At 37.5% G+C, this 20050-nt stretch overlaps 3 protein-coding genes across 5 annotated transcripts; 2 read left to right on the top strand and 1 right to left on the bottom strand.

Moving 5' to 3' along the window:
* Positions 1 to 1622: 1622 nt before the first annotated feature.
* On the top strand, positions 1623 to 2358 carry LOC111316992 (histone H3.2). The gene has a single exon (XM_022919272.2). The coding sequence runs from the start codon at positions 1753 to 1755 to the stop codon at positions 2161 to 2163; it is 411 nt and encodes a 136-aa protein (XP_022775007.1). The 5' UTR covers positions 1623 to 1752; the 3' UTR covers positions 2164 to 2358.
* A 7203-nt stretch (positions 2359 to 9561) lies between these two features.
* Positions 9562 to 12206, top strand: LOC111316988 (transcription factor bHLH94-like). Of its 3 annotated transcripts, none has more exons than XR_016333055.1 (4): positions 9562 to 10220; positions 10313 to 10723; positions 10824 to 11098; positions 11755 to 12204. XR_016333055.1 is itself a non-coding variant. In XM_089753359.1 (4 exons), exons 1-3 carry the CDS (start codon positions 9771 to 9773, stop codon positions 10914 to 10916), a joined length of 954 nt encoding a protein of 317 aa, XP_089609485.1. In that variant the 5' UTR covers positions 9562 to 9770; the 3' UTR covers positions 10917 to 10929; positions 11755 to 12206. The 3 variants fall into 3 exon arrangements, 2 of the variants coding, with proteins under 2 accessions (XP_089609485.1, XP_022775004.2); XM_089753359.1 differs by having other exon boundaries at positions 10824 to 10929; positions 11755 to 12206; XM_022919269.2 differs by lacking the exon at positions 11755 to 12204 and having other exon boundaries at positions 10824 to 11232.
* Positions 12207 to 12300: 94 nt separating this feature from the next.
* On the bottom strand, positions 12301 to 19887 carry LOC111316986 (ATP-dependent RNA helicase DEAH11, chloroplastic-like). Its single transcript, XM_022919267.2, has 3 exons — positions 18713 to 19887; positions 14562 to 17700; positions 12301 to 13729 (listed from the first exon to the last, which is right to left on the bottom strand). The coding sequence occupies exons 1-3, from the start codon at positions 19637 to 19639 to the stop codon at positions 12516 to 12518; spliced, it is 5280 nt and encodes a 1759-aa protein (XP_022775002.2). The 5' UTR covers positions 19640 to 19887; the 3' UTR covers positions 12301 to 12515.
* Between the last annotated feature and the right edge of the window lie 163 nt (positions 19888 to 20050).

Raw genomic sequence — 20050 nt, 5'->3', positions numbered from 1 at the left:
TTCATTTCATCACTGCCCTTCCTTGGACATCGAGTTGAACCAATAAACCCTCTTTGTATAGTTACGGCCTCTAATAATAGAAAGGATCAGGTCATCATCCTGTTGCCCCCGCTAACCTCCCCTTAGCTCTACCTTATAACTCTCAGCCTCTGTAAAACTCATACTAGGGGATATGATTAGAAATACATATCGAAATAGGTATAGAAAAAACTTTAAAGACTAGAAAGCTATTGAAATAAATTATTTTAAGTAAAATAGAGAGCAAAGAAAGTAAAAGGTGAAAAATTGAAGCCCTACTAGCCCTTTATACAGACCCTTATAGCCCATATGGATGACATATTTCGCATCACGTGTTGGAACATGAGCGAGAAGATGTCTTTTTGTCTTTCTACTTTAAATTTTATTACTTAAACCACTTTTCTTTCATTTAATGCTATCAAACCGGCTTAACTGGATGAACCTTAAGTCAGACCATTTAAATTGAACAATTATCATCTAAGGTCCAAAATATCATTTAAAATGAGAGCTCAATTCACCTCTAAGGTCCAAAATAAAGGCTCAAATCCAAATTAAAAAAAAAATCTCATTAAGGCTAGATGAATTCCAACATTAATCTCGAGTTACCTCGGACAATTATCATCTCGATAACCTTTTAAACTGATTATGCACTTAATCTAAAACACACACATGAGATCGAATAATCGTCAAGTCAGATCATGGTTCAAAGCTAATCATTGTCCAAAATTTACCTCCTTATACAACGTCACCCTTCGACGAACCATGCAACCAATTTGTTTCACACTGAGGACATTAGTAATAAATTTGATGATTTGATACTTAGATCGCCTGATGAAGGGACAGAGTATTAGAGGCAATTGATGGTTAAAATGATATAATGATCTTTACTCCTCTCAAAGCCTTCAGTAGATAACCAAAGATATCTTTATCATTTGTTAAATCGATCTAATATAATCAATGCTACTTCAATTCAATCTTATCCTAATTATCCCTTATGATCTTTTTTAGCTTACTTATTAATATAAAAACTCATCTACTACGAAGACAAGTTGATCCCATTCATTTTTTTTTTTCTCTTTCTTACTTTTTATCAACATGATATTTATTGACTTATACGTTGGGATGTAAAGATAAAGAACACAAACCATCTTTCTTTTTTACATTCACAAAAACAGTCAGATCAGAGTATGACACCAATAATTTTTATTTTGCAAGTCTTTGGATTTGAGATCATTTTGAACAATCACGTCAAATTTTGTTTTACACGAGTGGCATCATCTATGAGAAATCACTTTAGTCTTCAAAGAAAGCACAAACCACACATTTTTTATTAGGGCTTGGGCTTCAAAATTTTCAAAACGACAACCTTTTTCCACACACAAGACGAAATACGGCAAAAAACTGTTTTCAAAATTTTCGAACATCCAAAACCATCCAAAATTTCGTAAAAAGGGCGTGAAAGTAAAGATATTTAGCGCCTTAACGAACAAATCCTATTGGTCACCTCCATTTCACTCGGATCGCAATCTTAGTCACACACTTTCTCCACCGTACGATCAAAAAAGAAAAACAAAGGAAATATCCTCCCTCCACTTGAAAATTTCAGATCTTTCACCTGAACTTCTCTATAAAAAACCCCCCAACTGCCTCACGTTTCTGTGTCGAAAATCTTCTTACCTTCTCAAGAAACAAAGAAGAAATCAATAAAACCCGGTTTCATTTTTCACTACCCAAATGGCTCGTACGAAGCAAACCGCCAGGAAATCCACGGGAGGCAAGGCACCAAGGAAGCAATTAGCCACAAAAGCCGCTCGAAAATCAGCTCCAGCCACTGGCGGAGTCAAGAAGCCACACAGGTTCAGACCAGGAACCGTTGCTTTGCGTGAAATCCGGAAGTACCAAAAGAGCACCGAACTCCTGATCAGGAAACTCCCATTCCAAAGGCTGGTAAGAGAAATTGCCCAGGACTTCAAAACTGATCTGAGGTTCCAAAGTAGTGCCGTGGCGGCTCTTCAGGAGGCGGCTGAAGCTTACTTGGTTGGTCTTTTTGAAGATACCAATCTGTGCGCAATTCACGCTAAGAGGGTTACTATCATGCCTAAGGATATCCAGTTGGCTCGTAGGATTAGGGGCGAGAGGGCTTAATTGTTGGGCTTAACTTTACTATTTGTTTTAGCTCTTTTTAGTGTGTGTTTTAGGGTTTAATGCGGGATATATGGAGGCATTAAAGGGGAAAAATTGGTTTTAGAGTTGGTTTACGGTTAATGTCTTATTAATGCTAAGTGTTTGTTAATGTCGTATTAATATTTGCAAATGGCTATCAAAATCATAACTTATGCACCTGGTTGAGGATTGTTTTTCAGTTTTTTTTTCCTGTTAGATTGCACCAAAAAAGCAAGCTTTGGCCTTGGTGTGCTCCTGACCACAAAACAAAAGCCTTTCTTACAAGTGCCTAAATTTTTTAGCCTAAATGCAAATTCATTTGAGCTTAAACTTGATAATTTAAAATATTATATGAAAATAATACCCAAAAAAAAAAGAAGATAATGGCAATTATGGAAAGGTCCTGTCTGCACTGTCTGATGTGTCCACTCTTTGTTTGTTTGGTTTTATTACAGTTCTGATAGCCAGTTAAGTGCAACTTTCTTCCGTTCTGCTATTATATTGAAGGGCTTGTCATGCAGACCCTGATTTACCACTTGATCAGGACAGAGAAAATTCCCTTCATTATGGAGATTGCTTCGGGTTTTCACTGACTTGCCACTCTTATATTTCGGGCTATTGGTTGTGCTTTTCATAGGCTATTTTACAGTTGGTCAAGTTGTCAAGAGACTATACATCATGGTTTAGAAAAAATGGCTAGATATCAGATTGAGATGATATGGGAAGAATGCTTATAGAAATAGAAGCCAAAATCGGAATGACCGGATTGGCCACATTTTTTTATGGATTTTCTCTTGACCTAACAATTTTTATTGGGCTTGCAAATGTGCCAAAAATGGGGGAAAAAAGAAAAGAAAAAGCAGCACTTGATCTTCCTCTTGATCTCTGGGTCTCAAGCAACTCCATTGGTCTCAATATTTGACACAGATGGAACCATACCAATGCAAGTAAAAACCATATTATGCTGTTGAAAATTTTCTTGTTCTGTGACTTACCTGCATGAATAAAAGTCACATGCAGTTCAGAACAGAGAAATAAAACAGAGAGTTGACTGTAATAGGACTTCAGCGCCCTAAACAACTAAACATCAATGTTTGGAAACAAAATGAAGATGGGTTTAGAATATTACTTAATTGGAGATAATTGTTTCTAATGTTCCATTAAAAATCCCAATGCTTTCTATCATTTTTGAGTGTCCAATAAAAGCCCAACCAAAGGAAGCTGCATCATAAATACTGTGCCCTTCCAGAGTCTTGATAATCTGGTCGAGACCCACTTGTAACATTCCACTCATTTACCCACTCACCTGAAACATAATCCAAATAGAAATGTAAGAATTGCATCAGAAGTAGATTGTGTATATCTAAAAGTTAGTATACAGAGTAACATAATTTGAAAATGTAAAAGTTCAACAACTATGAAACATCTTTGATTAACAGCAAGATTAGAAGTTCACTTAATCTAAAACATAATCCTCTAAGTAGAACACTGTTTTGTTGGGATAGAAAATAGAACTTCACTTGCCAATAAAAACAAGTGGGCCATTTGCTCCAATCTCCATTCAAAGCTTATTGTAGTAATGCAAATCCACCATTATGTTAGGGAAGCCTATGTCAGCCTGATAAAGTTCCAGTGGATCTGCATTGCCAATTCTTTGGCAAATTATCACATAGCTGATGGAGATTGTTTCCGCACAACTTCATAACCTTGTTTGTAAATCGAAACTAATGTATCCAATGGAACTTCCGCTGCAGAGGGGTTCATTTAATAGCTCGATTAGCAAGGCAGAATGTTTTGCATACCTGCAACAACATAATAATGAATGTTAGTCAGCCCAGCTTGTTCCAGGTGTGACCATTAGCCGAAAATCTAAACCCAGGAGTGGCTAATTTTGATACTGAAAGGTCTGGGCTTAGGCCACTAAAGGGCCATAATATTGGAATTACCCAGCAACTAACTACTATAAAGGTTAAACAATATAATTTTTATAAAAAAAAAATGAAAAATAATATAAAGGCTTTGAGATTATAAATTTTAATGATTTTCACGCTTTTATGTGAAAATTATTTTTAATAGTGTTGAACATATAGAAGAGATACTGAAAGAGAATTATTTGCTTATCCAAAGTGGACAGCTAAGACTAGTGAAAACTGAATGGACTAATCTTAACGTTTTGTTTAGTAGGAAATATGAAAAAAAAATTATTAGTCCAATTATTAAGATTTATAATCTCTTTTCTACTTTATTGCTTAATAATTGAATTAATAATTTTTTTTTATCTTTTATCTCTTTGCATCCTATCAAGTAAAGCATGAAGTATTTTCACTTTCGAAAAAATTAAAGTTTTTTTCTTTTATTTTTCAAGGCTATTTGTAGCCTTATCTATACTTGGATTAGTTTTTTATATTACAATTATAGTCATATATTATAATTAAATATTATATTTATATAATTAATTGAATAATAAATTATTATATTATAATTATTAAATAATTAATTAATAAATTAAAATATAATTAAACAATCAAATCCACGTATAATTAAATTTGAATTTAAAATCTTAAAATTTTAAGACTTTCTCTTTATCACTAAATCAAATTTTGATTCGCTATTTGATTGGCTTGTTGGCCATAAGATTGGCAACTATCTAGTGTCACGGGTCGAGAGTTAAGCTTTAAATTCGTGCGATTTCGGGACTCGGACATTCACCCTTTCGACGTCTCGAATCAACCTGATCGTCACGGTTCACACCCTTGTGAGGTATTGTCCGCTCTGGCCCCCTTTGGCCTCACGGTTTTGTCCTACAAAAGGCGCTTCACAAGACGGAGATGGTGTGAACCCATTTATATCCCAAGGACCCTCCTATTATGTTCGATGTGGGATTTAGGACTCTTCCTTAAGTTCGTGACATTCTCCTTCACCCAACCTCGTGACACCCTCATCATGGAGGCTGGCCACCCTGTCTACCTCCATCGAGGTGCTTGGCGTGGATCGAATGGTTTAGGGTTGGCTTTGATATCACTTGTCACGGGTCGAGACTTAAGCTCCGAACCCGTGCGGCTCCGAAACTTGGGCATTCACCCTTCCGACGTTCCAGATCAGCCTTCCTACCACGGTTCACACCCTTGTGAGGTATTGTCCGCTCTGGTCCTCCCTGACCTCACGATTTTGTCCTACAAAAGGTGCCTCACAAGACGGAGGTGGTGTGAACCCTTATATACCCCAGTGACCTTCCTATTATGTTCGATGTGGGATTCATGACTCTTTTTTAGGTCCGTGACATTCTCCCGCACCCAATCTCGTGACGCCTTCGTCACGGAGGCCGGCTACCCTGCCTACCTCCCTCGAGGTGCTTGGCGTGGATCGAACGGTTTAGGGTTGGCTCTGATACCACTTGTCACGGGACGAAACTCAAGCTCCGAACCCGCGTGACTCTGGGACCTGAGCATTCACCCTTCCGGCGTCCCAGATCAGCCTTCCTACCACGGTTCACACCCTTGTGAGGTATTATCCGCTCTGACCCTCCTGGCCTCACGATTTTATCCTACAAAAGGCGTCTCACAAGGCGGAGGTGATGTGAACCTTTATATACCGCAGTGACCCTCCTATTATGTTCGATGTGAGATTCAGGACTCTTCCTTAGGTCCGTGACATTATCTTGTCACGGGTCGAGACTCAAGCTCCGAATCCGTACGGCTTCGGGACCCGGGCATTCACCCTTCCGGCGTCCCGAATCAACTTGACCGCCACGGTTCACACCCTTGTGAGGTATTGTCTGCTCTGGCCTCCTTAGCCTTACAGTTTTATCCTACAAAAGACGTCTCACAAGGCAGAAGTGGTGTGAACCCTTATATACCCCAGTGACCCTCCTATTATGTTCGATGTGGGATTCAGGACTCCCTCTTAGGTCCGTGACATTCTACGGCACCCAACCTCGTGACGCCCTCGTCACGGAGGTCGGCCACCCTGCCTACCTCCCTCGAAGCGCTCGACGTGGATCGAACGGTTTAGGACTGGCTCTGATACCACTTGTCACGGGTCGAGACTCAAGCTTTGAACCCGCGCGACTCCGAGACCCGGGCATTCACCCTTCCGACGTCCCGAATCAACCTGACCACCACGGTTCACACTCTTGTGAGGTATTGTCCGCTCTAGCCCCCTTAACCTCACAGTTTTATCCTATAAAAAACGCCTCACAAGGTGAAGGTAGTGTGAACCCTTATATACCCTAGTGACCTTCCTATTATATTCGATGTGAGATTCAAGACTCTTTCTTAAGTCCGTGACATTAGTCTCAACCCGTGACACTAACACTTGGTTAAGGGCACAATTAAGAGTAGCACATTGGCTTATGAGATATGAGCATGCAAGGATTCAAGTCACCTTTGACACGTGTTTTTTCATGATAATTTGAATTATTATAAACAATTTTCGAATAATTCAAATTAATGAATTGCAATTCTTCTTCTACTATCCTGGATCTCTCTTTGTACAAAAAAAAAAATTAATGAATTGATTATATAAAAAGATATGAATAATCATTACTTGAACTATTAAAGAGGATATATATGATCTAAAATCAATTATTGCTGTTGTGTCACAAGGAGTATTCAGTCCAAAACATTTGACAATCACTAGCTAATAAAACGTGGAGATTTCTTTAGATGCAAAGTATCCAACATTCAGATAAGAATGAAAAATATTAAAAAAGCAAATCCAATAACATTAATTAATTAATAATTAAGCTAATTAATCAAGAAGTCGGCAAGCTGTCCTGGCAAGAATCTAATTAATGGCAACATGACGACAAACCTCATCAAAATATGGGTCCGGCCAGTCTCCAGGGTGTATATATATTCTAACTGACACTCTTACATCAAATAATGGATTCACCACGCCCATAGTTTTACTTATAATTTTTTGAGGGAACCAAAATGTTGCATAGAACATATGACATGAAAAGAGATGAAAATGACGAGCAATTTTTTTTAGAACTGCTTAGGCATAATAAAACGACATTCACCAGAGCATTTATAGTGAAAATACTATCTTTCTGATGTGGATATAAGGAGAAAATAAAAAGAAAAAACAATGTTCCGTCCCATCAATTCGGCATATGATCCCCCACACAAATCAATTGTAGCTGCATCAATTGCTTCAAGAACATTAATATCTAGCTTGGTGGCTCTTGTTTTGGTTTCTTGAATTTTGTGCCCTAGAAACAACCCCAGAACCAAAACCCCCCACGAAGGTGCATTGAATTGGGCATTCATTGTCCTCATTCGCGAAAGAGAGATGGAGAGGGAGGGAAGTGGGGCAGACGAAACGTGCATGGGGCTTGGGGGCGGGGGGGGGGGGGGGGGGGGGGGGGGAGTGTTCGCCTTGGACTGGCTCAGGTTCAGGTTTTCATTTTCCTACAAAGGCAAAGTCTGCAAACCTCCTTTCTTGGATTTTTCCTTTTCAAAAAACTGCAACTATCGCCATCTGTATGCTGAAAAGACATTTAAATGACACTTCAACTATAGCTTCCTATTATTATCAGCTTCAACCATTAACATATGCAATTTTTGGTTCATTTGTTAGAACTAAAGTAACAGGTAAAACTAATAAATTTCTAATCACAAAAGCTCTTTTTCAGTTCCACTCAATCAATCACCATGGTGATAAGACGGAGTTGCTTGCCAGCTTGATCGATCTATCTGCGATTTTTTAGCTTTAGAACAATGGGGCAAACAGCATGACGTAGCCATAATAGCATTATTGTCGGAATGTGATGACCAAAGCAATCTTTCTTTAATTATTTCATTTCATTCTTTCTCTCTTGATATCTGCTGTGTTTATTATTATTATTATTTTTTTTTTTGTCCTTTTGAAAACTCAGCCAACACTGACTCACTTTTTTGCAATTGTTCCGACAAAGAATATATATGAATTAAATATTGAGAGATTGCCCCAGTCGACGCCCAGGCTAGCCACGTTCGTCACTTGTAGTTTGGGGTTTGTGTGTTCATCTAGGAATGGTTCATCTCAAATGTGGGGGCTTTTAAAAGTAATTAATGAAAACAGAAATGTTGTTTAGGGCAAGGAAGTAAGTTAATGTGGTCTTTATCGTACATTATTGCAGACACCGCCTCCTTAACATTTTGTTTGTGTAGTCAGATGGTCATGGACATGGATTCTCCCCTCCTTCTGACTTCTGTCTTTCCCCTGCTCCAGGGATTTCCCTGTCTAAATTGTCATTATCATCTGACCAAATCAAACCAAGGCAACATACTCGAGAGAGAACAAACTCCTCTGCATTATCATTACTGCCACGTGATGGAACATCCATAATACCTCTGTATTTTTATTTCTCTTTTTCAACTAATCAAACAAATATTCTTTTAATATTTTTAAAATAAGAAGAGAACCTATCTTTCTCTTTCTCTATCTCTATCTTTTTCTCTGCCTTTGTCTCTGTTTCTCTCTCTTTACCCTTCACAAACTTTCAGATAAATTTTATTATGTCATTCAACTTATACCCATATTTCATTTGAATCATTCAATTTTAATTTATTTCACCTAAATCACTAAAATTTATTAAGCATATTAAAATTGATCATTCTAACAGAGTTCATCTAAATTTTGACAGAAAAATAACAAGATTATCATGTCATCAATCACATGTCGTCACATTATTTAATTAAATCATTATAATTTCATTAAAAAATCATTAAACTTTCGCCTAATCCTAACCAAATAAAAGATGAACTTTAATTTGTTACTAAATTTATTTAGTATATCAAATTTAGTAATTTTAATAAATCTAATCCAAAATAAAAACTATATAAAATCTCAATATTAAACTTAACCAAATAACATTCATATTTTTTGTGTAATCAAAAATTCTCTCATACTTTACAAAAAATTAAAAGAAAAAAAAAAAGTAAACCTAGAAAAGACAGACTTTTAATAAATATTTGCTTTTCTTTAAATTTATTAGAATGACCAAATTTGATATACTTAACAAATTTTAGTGATCTTATAATGAAAAATTAAATTTCAGTAAGCTATTTGAAAATTGGATGAAAATTTAATCGTCTTTTATGAAATTTTATGGGTTTAGTTAGATGCTGTAGCAGATGATATGGCTGCCATTTTATTTTTTTGTCAAATTTTGGATGGAATCTGTTAGGATGATCAATTTTGATATATTTAACAAATTTGAGTGATATGAATGATACAAAATAAAATTTAATTATCCAAATGGGATTTAGATATAAGTTGGGTGACTTATGGTGAAATTTACCTAAGCTCTCCTGTGCAACCTGGTGTCTACAAATATATATATATATGTATATATATATATATATATATATATATATATATATATATACACACACATATATGAATATTATTAGATTAAAACACTTTATAAAGGAAAGGTAGGAAGACTTCTCATCTTATAGGAAAAGAGCCCAAATTTGTGATTAATGTTTCAAAGTTCTTTGTTCAGAGCATAGTTCTAATTCTAATAGGCTAATCCATACACTTTGTTTGTCAAGAAAGCTAGCTCTCAGAACTGTGAACGAGAGAAATTAAGAGATATCATGGCATTAGAAGCTGTGGTGTTTCAGCAAGACCCTTTTAGTTATGGCTGCAGAGACTTCCATAGCTTTGGAGGAGAAAGTGGAACCTTCAGCTATGACACTGCTTTTCAACAACAAGAAGAAAAAGCTTACTGTAGTACTGAAGAAACTCCTACTAAAAGTAGAGGCTTTGGTTTCAGTGCAGTGGTGCACCAACCCTTAAAGGAATGGAACTCCAAGTCTTCCTCCCAAGATAATGTCTTTGTCACCGGTGGACTCCCTCCGGTGGAGTCTCCACTAGACGCCTCATCTTTTAGGCGGAAGAGAAGGCGAACCAAAAGTGTCAAGAACAGAGAAGAAATAGAGAATCAGAGGATGACTCATATTGCTGTTGAAAGAAATAGAAGGCGGCAAATGAATGATTATCTTGCTGTACTTAGGTCTATGATGCCTACCTCTTACGTTCAAAGGGTATTTTTTTCTTTCTTTTTCACGTATTCCTTTTGAACTTATCAAGTTTGAAAAGAAAATTTACTGATTTGACAGTCTCATATTTTTCATAGGGGGATCAAGCATCAATCATAGGGGGAGCAATTAATTTTGTAAAGGAGTTAGAGCATCTCCTTCAATCATTGGAAGCACGGAAACGATTGGAAGAAAGATCAGATAACTCCTCCCTTTCTTCACTCTTCTCCGATTTCTTTTTCTTTCCTCAGTACTCAACTGGCTCAACCGGTACCCACCTTAGCTGCGCTGCGGCCGCCGGCAAATCAATGGCTGAGAAACGATCATCCGCTGTTGCTGATGTTGAAGTAACAATGATGGAGAGCCAAGCAAACCTCAAAATACTGTCCAAAAGACACCCAAAACAGCTCTTAAAAATGGTTTCCGGGCTTCACTCTCTAGGCCTTTTCGTTCTTCACCTCAATGTCACATCTGTTGAAAATATCGTCCTTCATTCTTTCAGTGTTAAGGTAATTATTAGTTTCTACAACATTTCAATATTTTTTATGAAATTTTATTTATAATTAGTATGGGATTTATGATTTTTTTTGTTTGTCTTTTTTGGGACAGGTTGAAGATAATTGTGAGCTTACTACGGTGAATGAAATTGCAGCTGCTGTTTATGAAATGGTGGATAGGTTTCAAGAAGAGGCAGCTGCTTAATTCATAACTTTAGGTTGGGATCCTATTTTTATTTTATTTGCTAATCTTTGCTTGCATTGCATGGCAGCCATGATCCATAAAGCAAGAAAAAAATGGAATTTCGGATTTCCTCAGGCCAAGTTCCCAGGCGGCCCAATCCTAGTAATTCAAAACATATCTACGTTGTAACGTGTTAAATTCTGGTACTCAAAATTTTCTCATTGTTATAATACTAATATGGATTTTTTTTTATTTTATAATTATGTTCAAGGAACATGAGACTTCAATTTTTTTTTTTTACAAAAGAAATTGTAGTATGAAATAATGAAAAAGATTATATGTATTAAAATTTAAAATTTAAAATTACAACATATAAATTTTTAAAAGTGATTGTGTGAACTAACAGAATTAAGTTTCGAATTTAGATATCTTGTATTTTAGAATATAAAAAATTGTATTTTATTTTAACATTTTGGCTTATCATTAATTAATTAATTAATGATAACTGGATATAAATGATGAAATTTGGCCATCTTTACATTTTAAAATTTCTTCCGTTGCACTTGAATATTGGATATTAAATTCAATAGTATGTGCATATATATTTCTTTATTGAAAAGAGTTAGAATTTTTAATTTTTCTTTGTTCAACCAAAAAACCCATTAGTCTCATTTGCTTTTATATTTATATATTTTTTAATTTTATCAAATAATATGATCAGGGTTCAATATCTATATGAGCAAAGTATAGAAAATGTGAGATAAAAATGAAAAAAAAAAAGTACATACTTTAATTCTTTTCCAAGTCGATTATGGAACACGAATGAACTCTCTTGTTTGCCCATTTTTACATGTCAAAGAAAGTGGGCCAAGCAACTGGTGATACATTTCTCAAACGCATGCAAGGGAAGCAGAAAGGAAGGTATAGCAGGCTTGGCTGAGAAGAAGGAACATACGTATATCAAATGCCCTTATGAAAGATTCGTTGCTGTTGTTTGGTTATCGGCGGTGGGTGAGATTGCTTGAGATTCAAAAGTCTCAAAGCTGCAATTACAATTGCTAAAGCAAGAGTAGAATTCTCAGAATTGTTGTGACAAACCATAGGGGAAAAGATTGGTGAAAGAGATAATTGAGGGCGACAATGCCATGGTTAGTTACTTTGGCGCTTTTGCCTTGGTATTTCTAGTGTGGGTTTTGCATTTGGCTGTAGATATTTGTTTCGAATGGTATATTACAACTTTGTGCCAGTAATCGTAGCAAATCGGAAATCAAAAGAAAGCATACAAATTGAAGAACCAAATGGTGAGCTCGGAAACAATATTCGTAATGTTTTTCATATGTTTTTGTTCTTTTCTCTTCTTACTTGTCTGATAATAATCCCATTTTGGAGAGAGCACACAACTTCTACGATGCAGGGTTCATAATAATGCCTTAATAGACATGAAATGTGAAATAGTTCAAAATCATTTACAGGAGCCGTTATCTACATCTGCCCCAACCTGTTGGACATTCAAGATGTGTGTACGTGTGTATAATCCTATATATATATAAATGTGGTTCTATTTACATGCATTGTTGTAACAGAACCTACACAAGTAAAATGTAAGAATATAGGAAAAAATCAGATGATGGTCATGTGAACAGCCCTCAAATGGTCATAACAATCATCACTGCTACTAAAGAACTCTAAACAGACCCAGCAAACATGCCTCCCGCACTTACATTCTACGTGGTTACACCCATCGATCTTCTCAATGATATACCCACATACTGGGCAAGCTTTCACCTGCTCCTTTCCTTTGCACCACTCTTTCAAAGATGAATCTGGATCTTCCTTGAACTCCCGGTACTTCTCACACGAAAGATATGGATGATACTCCAGGTGGCACCTAGTACAAGTCTCTGCATAACATGCTCCACACACAAATAGCTCGCCAAAAGTCTCATGATCAGCAACACGATAAACTGAGGGGCAATCAGGAGAAGGGCAAAATCTATAAGTACCTCCACTGGATGCAACAAATGCCCCCAAAGAAGCCCTAAAGAGTTCCTCTAACTTCTCAGTTGACAGGAGAGACTTCAAATCAGTAAGCAATATGGGAACTTTACAACCTTGATGGGCACAGTATATTGGAAAGCTATCCAAGTTTTTTATGGCAGATTCACATTGCTCCACCAAACACAAACGACAGAAGAAATGGGAACAGCCTTCAAGCTGGTAGCCATCTTCTACTTCACACAAGCAAATGGGGCAGGTAACTTCACTATCAGATCTCTCGGCAAAATCTTTGCCTGTCTCTGCAATCTCAAGAACAATCTCTTCTAACTTTCGCTTCATCTCTTTGTCACCACGAATGGAAATAATATGATGCCTAGTGCTAAGAGTAAACTCAGCCCCAGGTATCTTCTCTTTGAGCCCGTGAAGGTCTGGCCCAAATTTTTTAACCACTTCCTTCATCAGGTCAGGAGGCAGACGCTGACCACGAAGTTGGACCTCAAGCTGCTTGCTCTCGTGGTAGGACAAAAGGGATTGAATCAATTTTTGCTGGGCTACGGCAATATCATCCGGAGAGCCAAAGACTCTTACATTGAGACTATGCTTGTCAAAAAAAATATAGGTTCTTGTCTCTCGCTCCAATGATCTCATCAGATTACTGCCATCTCTAGAAAACAGATGCTGTAGTATGGAAGGAGTGAGGCTGGAGTGTTTTATGGTCCTCCCATTCATTAGCTCTTCCACCGGCCTTCTCAGCTCTGCCACAGTTTTTGTGGCATTGGCAGATATTCTCAGCCGATAGGAACCATTTTCATTTGCCTTTAGATAGCAATCTACACCTGCAAAAGATGTATATCATGGCCATTATGAGGAATATGCAACCTCTAGTCTATACTGATAATAATTGGAAGAATTTATCTCTAACCAGCCCAAACTCCTAAGTATTTTGAGTAGGATTCTTATCCAATTGGAAAGTTATTTTCCACTACTCCCACTTCTGTACGACAAAAAACTGTCAACCTCCAATTATTTCTGTTATTTTTTTTGGACCAAGAAAACAATTTAATTGATCAGAAAATCCACGATGTATGGAGATGTTGACACAGGCAAAAACAAGCTGAAAACAACAGAGCCAACTAAAGTAGCACTCAAGAAATCAGCTTGCAGAAATAACTTTTTCATCATTTCTAAGAAGATATATTCTAATGTTTTATATGCTAAAATGCACCTCTTAATTAATTTTTAAGATCACCCATGCGTCGCAATGCAGTTTAAATAGTTTAAAATCAGAATAACTGCACCAAAATCCTAAGGGTATGTTTCGAAGATATTTGGAGCAGAGTTTTATTTCAATCAAGGCTTTTAAAAGTCTAAAAATGAATTTCCTCGTTTGGGTAAAAAAATAGAGAATTTCAAAATTCAAGTGGAATTTCAACCTAAATAGGTGATTTTTCAAAATTCCATCAAATTCTCCACCCCTTAAATCCTAAATGGAAGGAAACATAATTGATATAACTGGAAATTAGAATGCAAAACAAGCAATTAAATGACTAGCTCTGGCGCACCTATCTTCACACATAAGCAGAGGCACGTGTATATGACTATGAACGTGCACATGAATATCAGACATATTAAAAAAAAAGAATAAAAGTGCTATGCCAGTAGGAGTACCTTTTAGACGTCTGAAGCTTGCTAGCAAAGAATCCAGTTGCTTCTTAATAACAGCATATACAGATGAAGAGCAGGATATAGAACTATGAAACAGTTGCTGGCATCTTATCTTCTGCCATGACAGACATCCAGGTAATACTTTCCCCTCTAGCTGCTCTAAAGCTCTTGCAGCTTCCAAATGTAATCTTCCATCAAAGGTTATCAAGGCTTTCATGAAAGTCTTCTTTGGTTCAGGCTGGAAAACCTGAACCTGGCAACAATATGTATGGGGATTCCTTTTAGGCATAAAAGGGGATATTTCTCTCCGGAGTGCCTCTTCACAAGCACCACATGTTGGATTTTCCACAGCATCTCCTCTCACCAGGAAAAAATCATGGATTTTCCTTTTTGTTGCCCGCTGTAGTGAATCCCAAATTTCAGCTTCAGAAAGCTCTTTATCAATTCCATATATCATTACAGCATCACCAGATTTCATGCCAACATCACACCGAATACGTTTTCCTCCTATTACCAGATTAGAGAAATCATCAATAATGAAACCAACATCAAGCCGATCACATTTAACAACTCCAAACCCTTTACTCTGCCTATGAGGCCAACAAACTTTTGCATTGACAGCAGGGAATGTGAACATCTTCTGATCACCTCCAAAGGATGTCACTGAAGGAAGTACCTTCAGTGCAGAGCCAGCAAAGTCAACTCCATCCAACTCAGCAGCTTTCCTGGCAGCATCAGGAGTTAGGAACGTTATCTTGCCCCATTTTTCCTTGTCATCACTCTCCTGCCCGTTGGCTTGAGATTTGTGGACAGAACAAATAATGCCATTAGAATATTTCTCGAAGAAAATCAAAAGCTCCTTATCTTCAAGGGCATTAACATCTGAATGGAATATATCAACAGTCAAACATCTCTTATCAACTTCAAGATGCTTAATCTCAGCACCTGCTCCAAAAAGTGCCATAGATGGTGAGGCACTCTGTCCATGAAATACAGGTTTCTCCATGCATTCATTAAGCAACCATTTCCTTTCACATTCCAGCACCTCATTTACAAAGGCCAGAACCTTCTGCATGTCCATGGATGAGGCAAATAGCAGAATCTCATTCTGGTCAATATTGACCTCAACACCAATACGTTCATCCATACAGGCAGTCCTAATCCGTGATAAAAGAGATCGAAGATTATGGTTAGATTTCCCACAAAATTTTTTCAGTAAAGTACTACCAAAACCAGTCATCGCCTTCACTTGCAACCTCTTGCTTTCCATCTTGAATGCATCAAACAGGGGCGAAGGATGGAGAGTGGCTAAAGATTCAAAATCAAAAGCAGTTACACAGACCAAATACTGCTTAGTTATTGATAAGAGTTCACCAAAAACAACCCAACTAGGCTTCTGACCAAATATCAGCAATGAACATGAAGGATGCAGCTTAACATGTTGTTCAGTCAATGCCACTTGATAACCAAGTGGATCATATCCAGAATACATGGCTACATTTTCGGCAAGGGAAGAAAGTACGCTCACCTTCAAAATTTTATCACGCTCAGTAGACTCATGAGGATCCCATAACCAGTAACTTGGAGTAATAACAGCAAGTTCCTTTTGCAGACAAATTTCCAATTCAGTTACTGTGTCCTGGCATCTCCACATTGATTTAGCATTTATACTGTTTTCCCAGCACCATTTATTTTTCCTGTTATAGGGGAGAGCTTCCCATTCCTTATACACAGAAAGCAGAGTAAAGAGATCACCATTCCGGTGGCAAAATTTCACCTTAAGACAATCAGCTTTAACCTTATCATCCTCATTACCCACCCTGCAAAATATGCTAGTGGCATTTGCCATAACAGCAGCAAGAACAAGGCCCTCTCTACGCAGACCACAATGAAAGCAACTGAGAATTAGTTTACCAAGACGAGGCTCAATCCCCAATTTTACCAAGTACCGTCCGTCATCAGTTAACTCAAAAACGCCATTATTTTCCACAATGGCTCCCAACTGGATAAGATTCCTAGCTGCCATGTCAATCGCTTTAGAAGTAGGTGCATCAACAAAATCAAAACTCTGAACATTCTTGATTCCCAAAGCAAGGATCCTCAGAACGGCAACACCGAGATGAACTCTGCGAATCTCAGGCTCCTGATTAGGAGGCATTGACTCAAAATCACTCGCTGTGTATAGTCGATAGCATCTTCCTGGTTCTGTCCTCCCAGCACGACCAGCCCGTTGATTAGCAGAACTCTGGCTGATCCAGCACACTTTGAGAACATTCATTCCGGTACCAGGTTCAAATTTACTCTCCTTAACCATACCAGAATCAATCACATACTTGATCCCAGGAATTGTGAGTGATGTCTCTGCAATATTTGTTGCAAATACAATTTTTCTTTTCCCAGGGTAGTTCTGGAAAACACGATATTGCTCTTCAAATGATAGCTTTCCATGCAACGGTAACACAACTGCATTTGGAGCTTCAAAATTATCACAAGCCCATTCTACTTCCAACTGGGAAGTCAAAAAGCCAAGAATATTCCCCTCTTTCTCAGCTTTATGAACTTCAGCAACCATCCTTATAACATCAGAAACATATGAAGCAACCGTACAAGAACCAGAAGTTCCCTCGGTTGCACAAGGAACATATCTAATATCAACAGGAAAGTTTCTCCCCATCACATGAAAGATTCCACAACCAAAAAAGTAGTCAGATAGTTGATTTGCATTAGCCGTCGCAGACATTACTATGAGCCTTAAATCAAGTCTTTGAACAAGTAAATCTTTAATCAATGCCAAAAGAAGATCGGTGTTCAAACTTCTTTCATGGGCCTCATCAACAATGATGCATGAAATTCCAGACAAATTCCTATCATTCATATAATGCTGCAGTAAACAGTGGTCAGTCATATATATTACCTTTGAATCAAACTGCTGAGCAGATGAGAATGCTGGATAACAAATGACTGAATTATCATCGTAACACCCAATGCTTTCTTCTCTGACTCTTTCTGCTAAGGAGATAGCAGCAATCTTACGTGGCTGAGTACATACAATTGATTCATGAGCGGCAATTCCTGAATCAGCAAGAAACTGAACCAGCTGTGTACTCTTCCCTGAACCAGTCTCTCCAGTCAACACCATTATCTGTGTATTTAATAGTTATAAGAGATAAAAGGAAAAGCCCTACACTGCAAGTAAATTTAAACACCCAAGTAACATAGGAATAAAATAAATAAAAGAGCAGAGAGAATTTTCTAATTATCTTGCAGTTACTATCTACTACTGCATGGGAAGATAAAATGAATCTTGTTTTTCTTTTGCCGAGATTGATAAAAACTTGGATTTGTATTAGGCCTCACTATCAATTTAGCCACTGTGCCCAACTTGCTCATTTGCAACTCTTACCCTATGTTAAGTTCTCAACCTTCATGGTATCTAAATGTTCTAATCCACTTTCTAGCTCTAAATATTATCCTAAATCCCAATTTAAGCAATTGAACAGCCAGCTCATACAATTTATTTGCAGACTATCCTACATGTCGTCTAATTGGTAATGAGCTCCTCGCTAATTTTTCTAAACACAAGGATATTATCCAATACAGTAGTAGTGAAATTTAGAAAGTTCACAAGAGTCATACTTTTACCGCATGCTCATCTAACTATAAATAATGAAGTGAACACTGAATTACTAAGTTAACATGTATAGTTAGATGGACCCTAACAATTGGTTGTAAATTTCTTCATTTGCAACTACATGGACGCGTGACACATATATGATTAACTTCAAAAGGATAGCTCTAAATATTATCCTAAATCTCAATTTAAGCTTTTAAACTCTATTGCACTTGGAAGTACTTAAACCTACTTTTGAAGTTTCTAAACTCTAAACTACACTGCCAACATATAAGATGATAATCCTTTAAATGAACACGTCTCACGCATATAAACCAAGTGCTTTTAATCTCCAACACAGATGGCAAGTATATAACCAACTTTTCACGTTTTTAAATTGCATTACCAAGTTTCTATACTGCAATCCAAATCCATTTTCCAAAATACATCACAACCTCCCCTTCCCCGCCCCCCCCCCCCCCCCCCCCCCAAAAAAAAAAGCAGAATACAAAACAGAAAAAAGGGGTGAGAAATAAATTTTCACCTGTTCACCATGTATTCTAGTGAGAATCTCTTGCCTATGAGCATATATAGGCAAACCATCTTCCAACCTCCTAAATTCCCTCAAAATCAACTTATGAATTCTCTTCCAATCAAACTCTCCAACAACCCTGAAAACTTCCCAAGCTTCCTCTTCTTCCTCATTCCCAATTTCCCCATCTTCCAAACACCGCAGCAAACTCCTCATCCCCCCCTTAAACTCCTTCAACCGCTTCGAAATCATGGATCTCTCAGCCATCGAAGCTTTCTTCTTTTCATTCAAGTCAAAAAACCTTCCCATCGGATAATGCCTCTTACCCATTTGTCCTGACACGTCAGCAATCTCATCGGATTTTTCCTCGATTCTTTTCTGCCATTTCTTAACCAATTCCCCTTCCATCAATCCCTTTATATGGTTTGAGAAAAGGGTTTTAAGGTTTTGTATGAGTTCCACCGTGTCAGAAGGAACGAGGAGGCTGGAAATAAGGTTGGGAGTATAGTGGTAGGACCCATCAAGGCGGGAACTCCAGAGAGAAAGAATTGCAGAGAGGGTTTGGGTCCATTCCCGAAAACACAGGGAAGCCGCGATTTTTCCAGTGGTGTGAATCAGGAAACTTTCAGGGGATGGTTTGAGTTGAGAAATTAGAGTTTGGAGGTCGTTGGGATTGGAGGGGAAGGAGGAGGGGGAGGAAAAGTCGGGAAGGAGTTGAATTATGAAGTTTGGGCGTTGGAGGATGTTGGAATTGGTGGAACCAACGACGTTGGGTGCTGGCGGTGGGTAGCTGCGGCGTTGGTATTGGTTATTAACTGACCAAAAATCGGGTCTTTGATGGTGATCGTTTTGGTAGCTATGGTGGCGCAGCTGGTAAGGTTTATGGCCACCAAGTGGCGGGGGTTGGCGGTGGTTGGAGGATGCAGAGAAATTCTTCATGGCATAGAGAAAATAAAAATAAATCAATCAATCAAAAGGCAAAAAACAACAGTTCTATTTGGTTTTGGGTTGTTTCTCAGTTCTTCTTTCCTTCTGATTTATGGAGTTCGAAGTAGAGAAGAAGAGACTGAGTAGTCAGACCAAATAGAAGAAAACGAAGAGTTTTTTTTTTTTTTTTCAAATAGGGTTTAAAATTTTTTATTCAAAAAAATAAAAAGGTTTGGGAAGGTAAGGATTACGGCAAATGGGAAACAGGCAATGGATACTTCCGCTTTCTTATACCTTATTACCTTAACTAGCACATCCAAATTTTCTTTTTCTTTTCTCTTCTATGTTTCTTTTGATTATCTCTAAATCTAATCCTACGCCAAAAAAAAAAAAAAATCCACTACAAGGTTTTCTAATATAGTA

This window comes from Durio zibethinus, chromosome 24, assembly GCF_047325235.1.
Source record: "Durio zibethinus cultivar Kanyao isolate XHJ-2024 chromosome 24, ASM4732523v1, whole genome shotgun sequence".
NCBI lineage: Eukaryota > Viridiplantae > Streptophyta > Magnoliopsida > Malvales > Malvaceae > Durio > Durio zibethinus.
This window is presented reverse-complemented; position numbering and strand designations above follow the sequence as displayed.

Excerpts from the sequence above, each read along its gene's own strand:
- LOC111316992 (XM_022919272.2), top strand. The coding sequence starts at position 1,753 with ATGGCTCGTACGAAGCAAACCGCCAGGAAATCCACGGGAGGCAAGGCA.
- LOC111316988 (XM_089753359.1), top strand. The coding sequence starts at position 9,771 with ATGGCATTAGAAGCTGTGGTGTTTCAGCAAGACCCTTTTAGTTATGGC. Across the intron at positions 10,221-10,312 it reads CTACCTCTTACGTTCAAAGG|GGGGATCAAGCATCAATCAT; the intron begins GTATTTTTTTCT and ends TATTTTTCATAG. Across the intron at positions 10,724-10,823 it reads TTCATTCTTTCAGTGTTAAG|GTTGAAGATAATTGTGAGCT; the intron begins GTAATTATTAGT and ends TTTTTGGGACAG.
- LOC111316986 (XM_022919267.2), bottom strand. The coding sequence starts at position 19,639 with ATGAAGAATTTCTCTGCATCCTCCAACCACCGCCAACCCCCGCCACTT. Across the intron at positions 17,701-18,712 it reads CTAGAATACATGGTGAACAG|ATAATGGTGTTGACTGGAGA; the intron begins GTGAAAATTTAT and ends TTAAATACACAG. Across the intron at positions 13,730-14,561 it reads AAGCTTCAGACGTCTAAAAG|GTGTAGATTGCTATCTAAAG; the intron begins GTACTCCTACTG and ends CATCTTTTGCAG.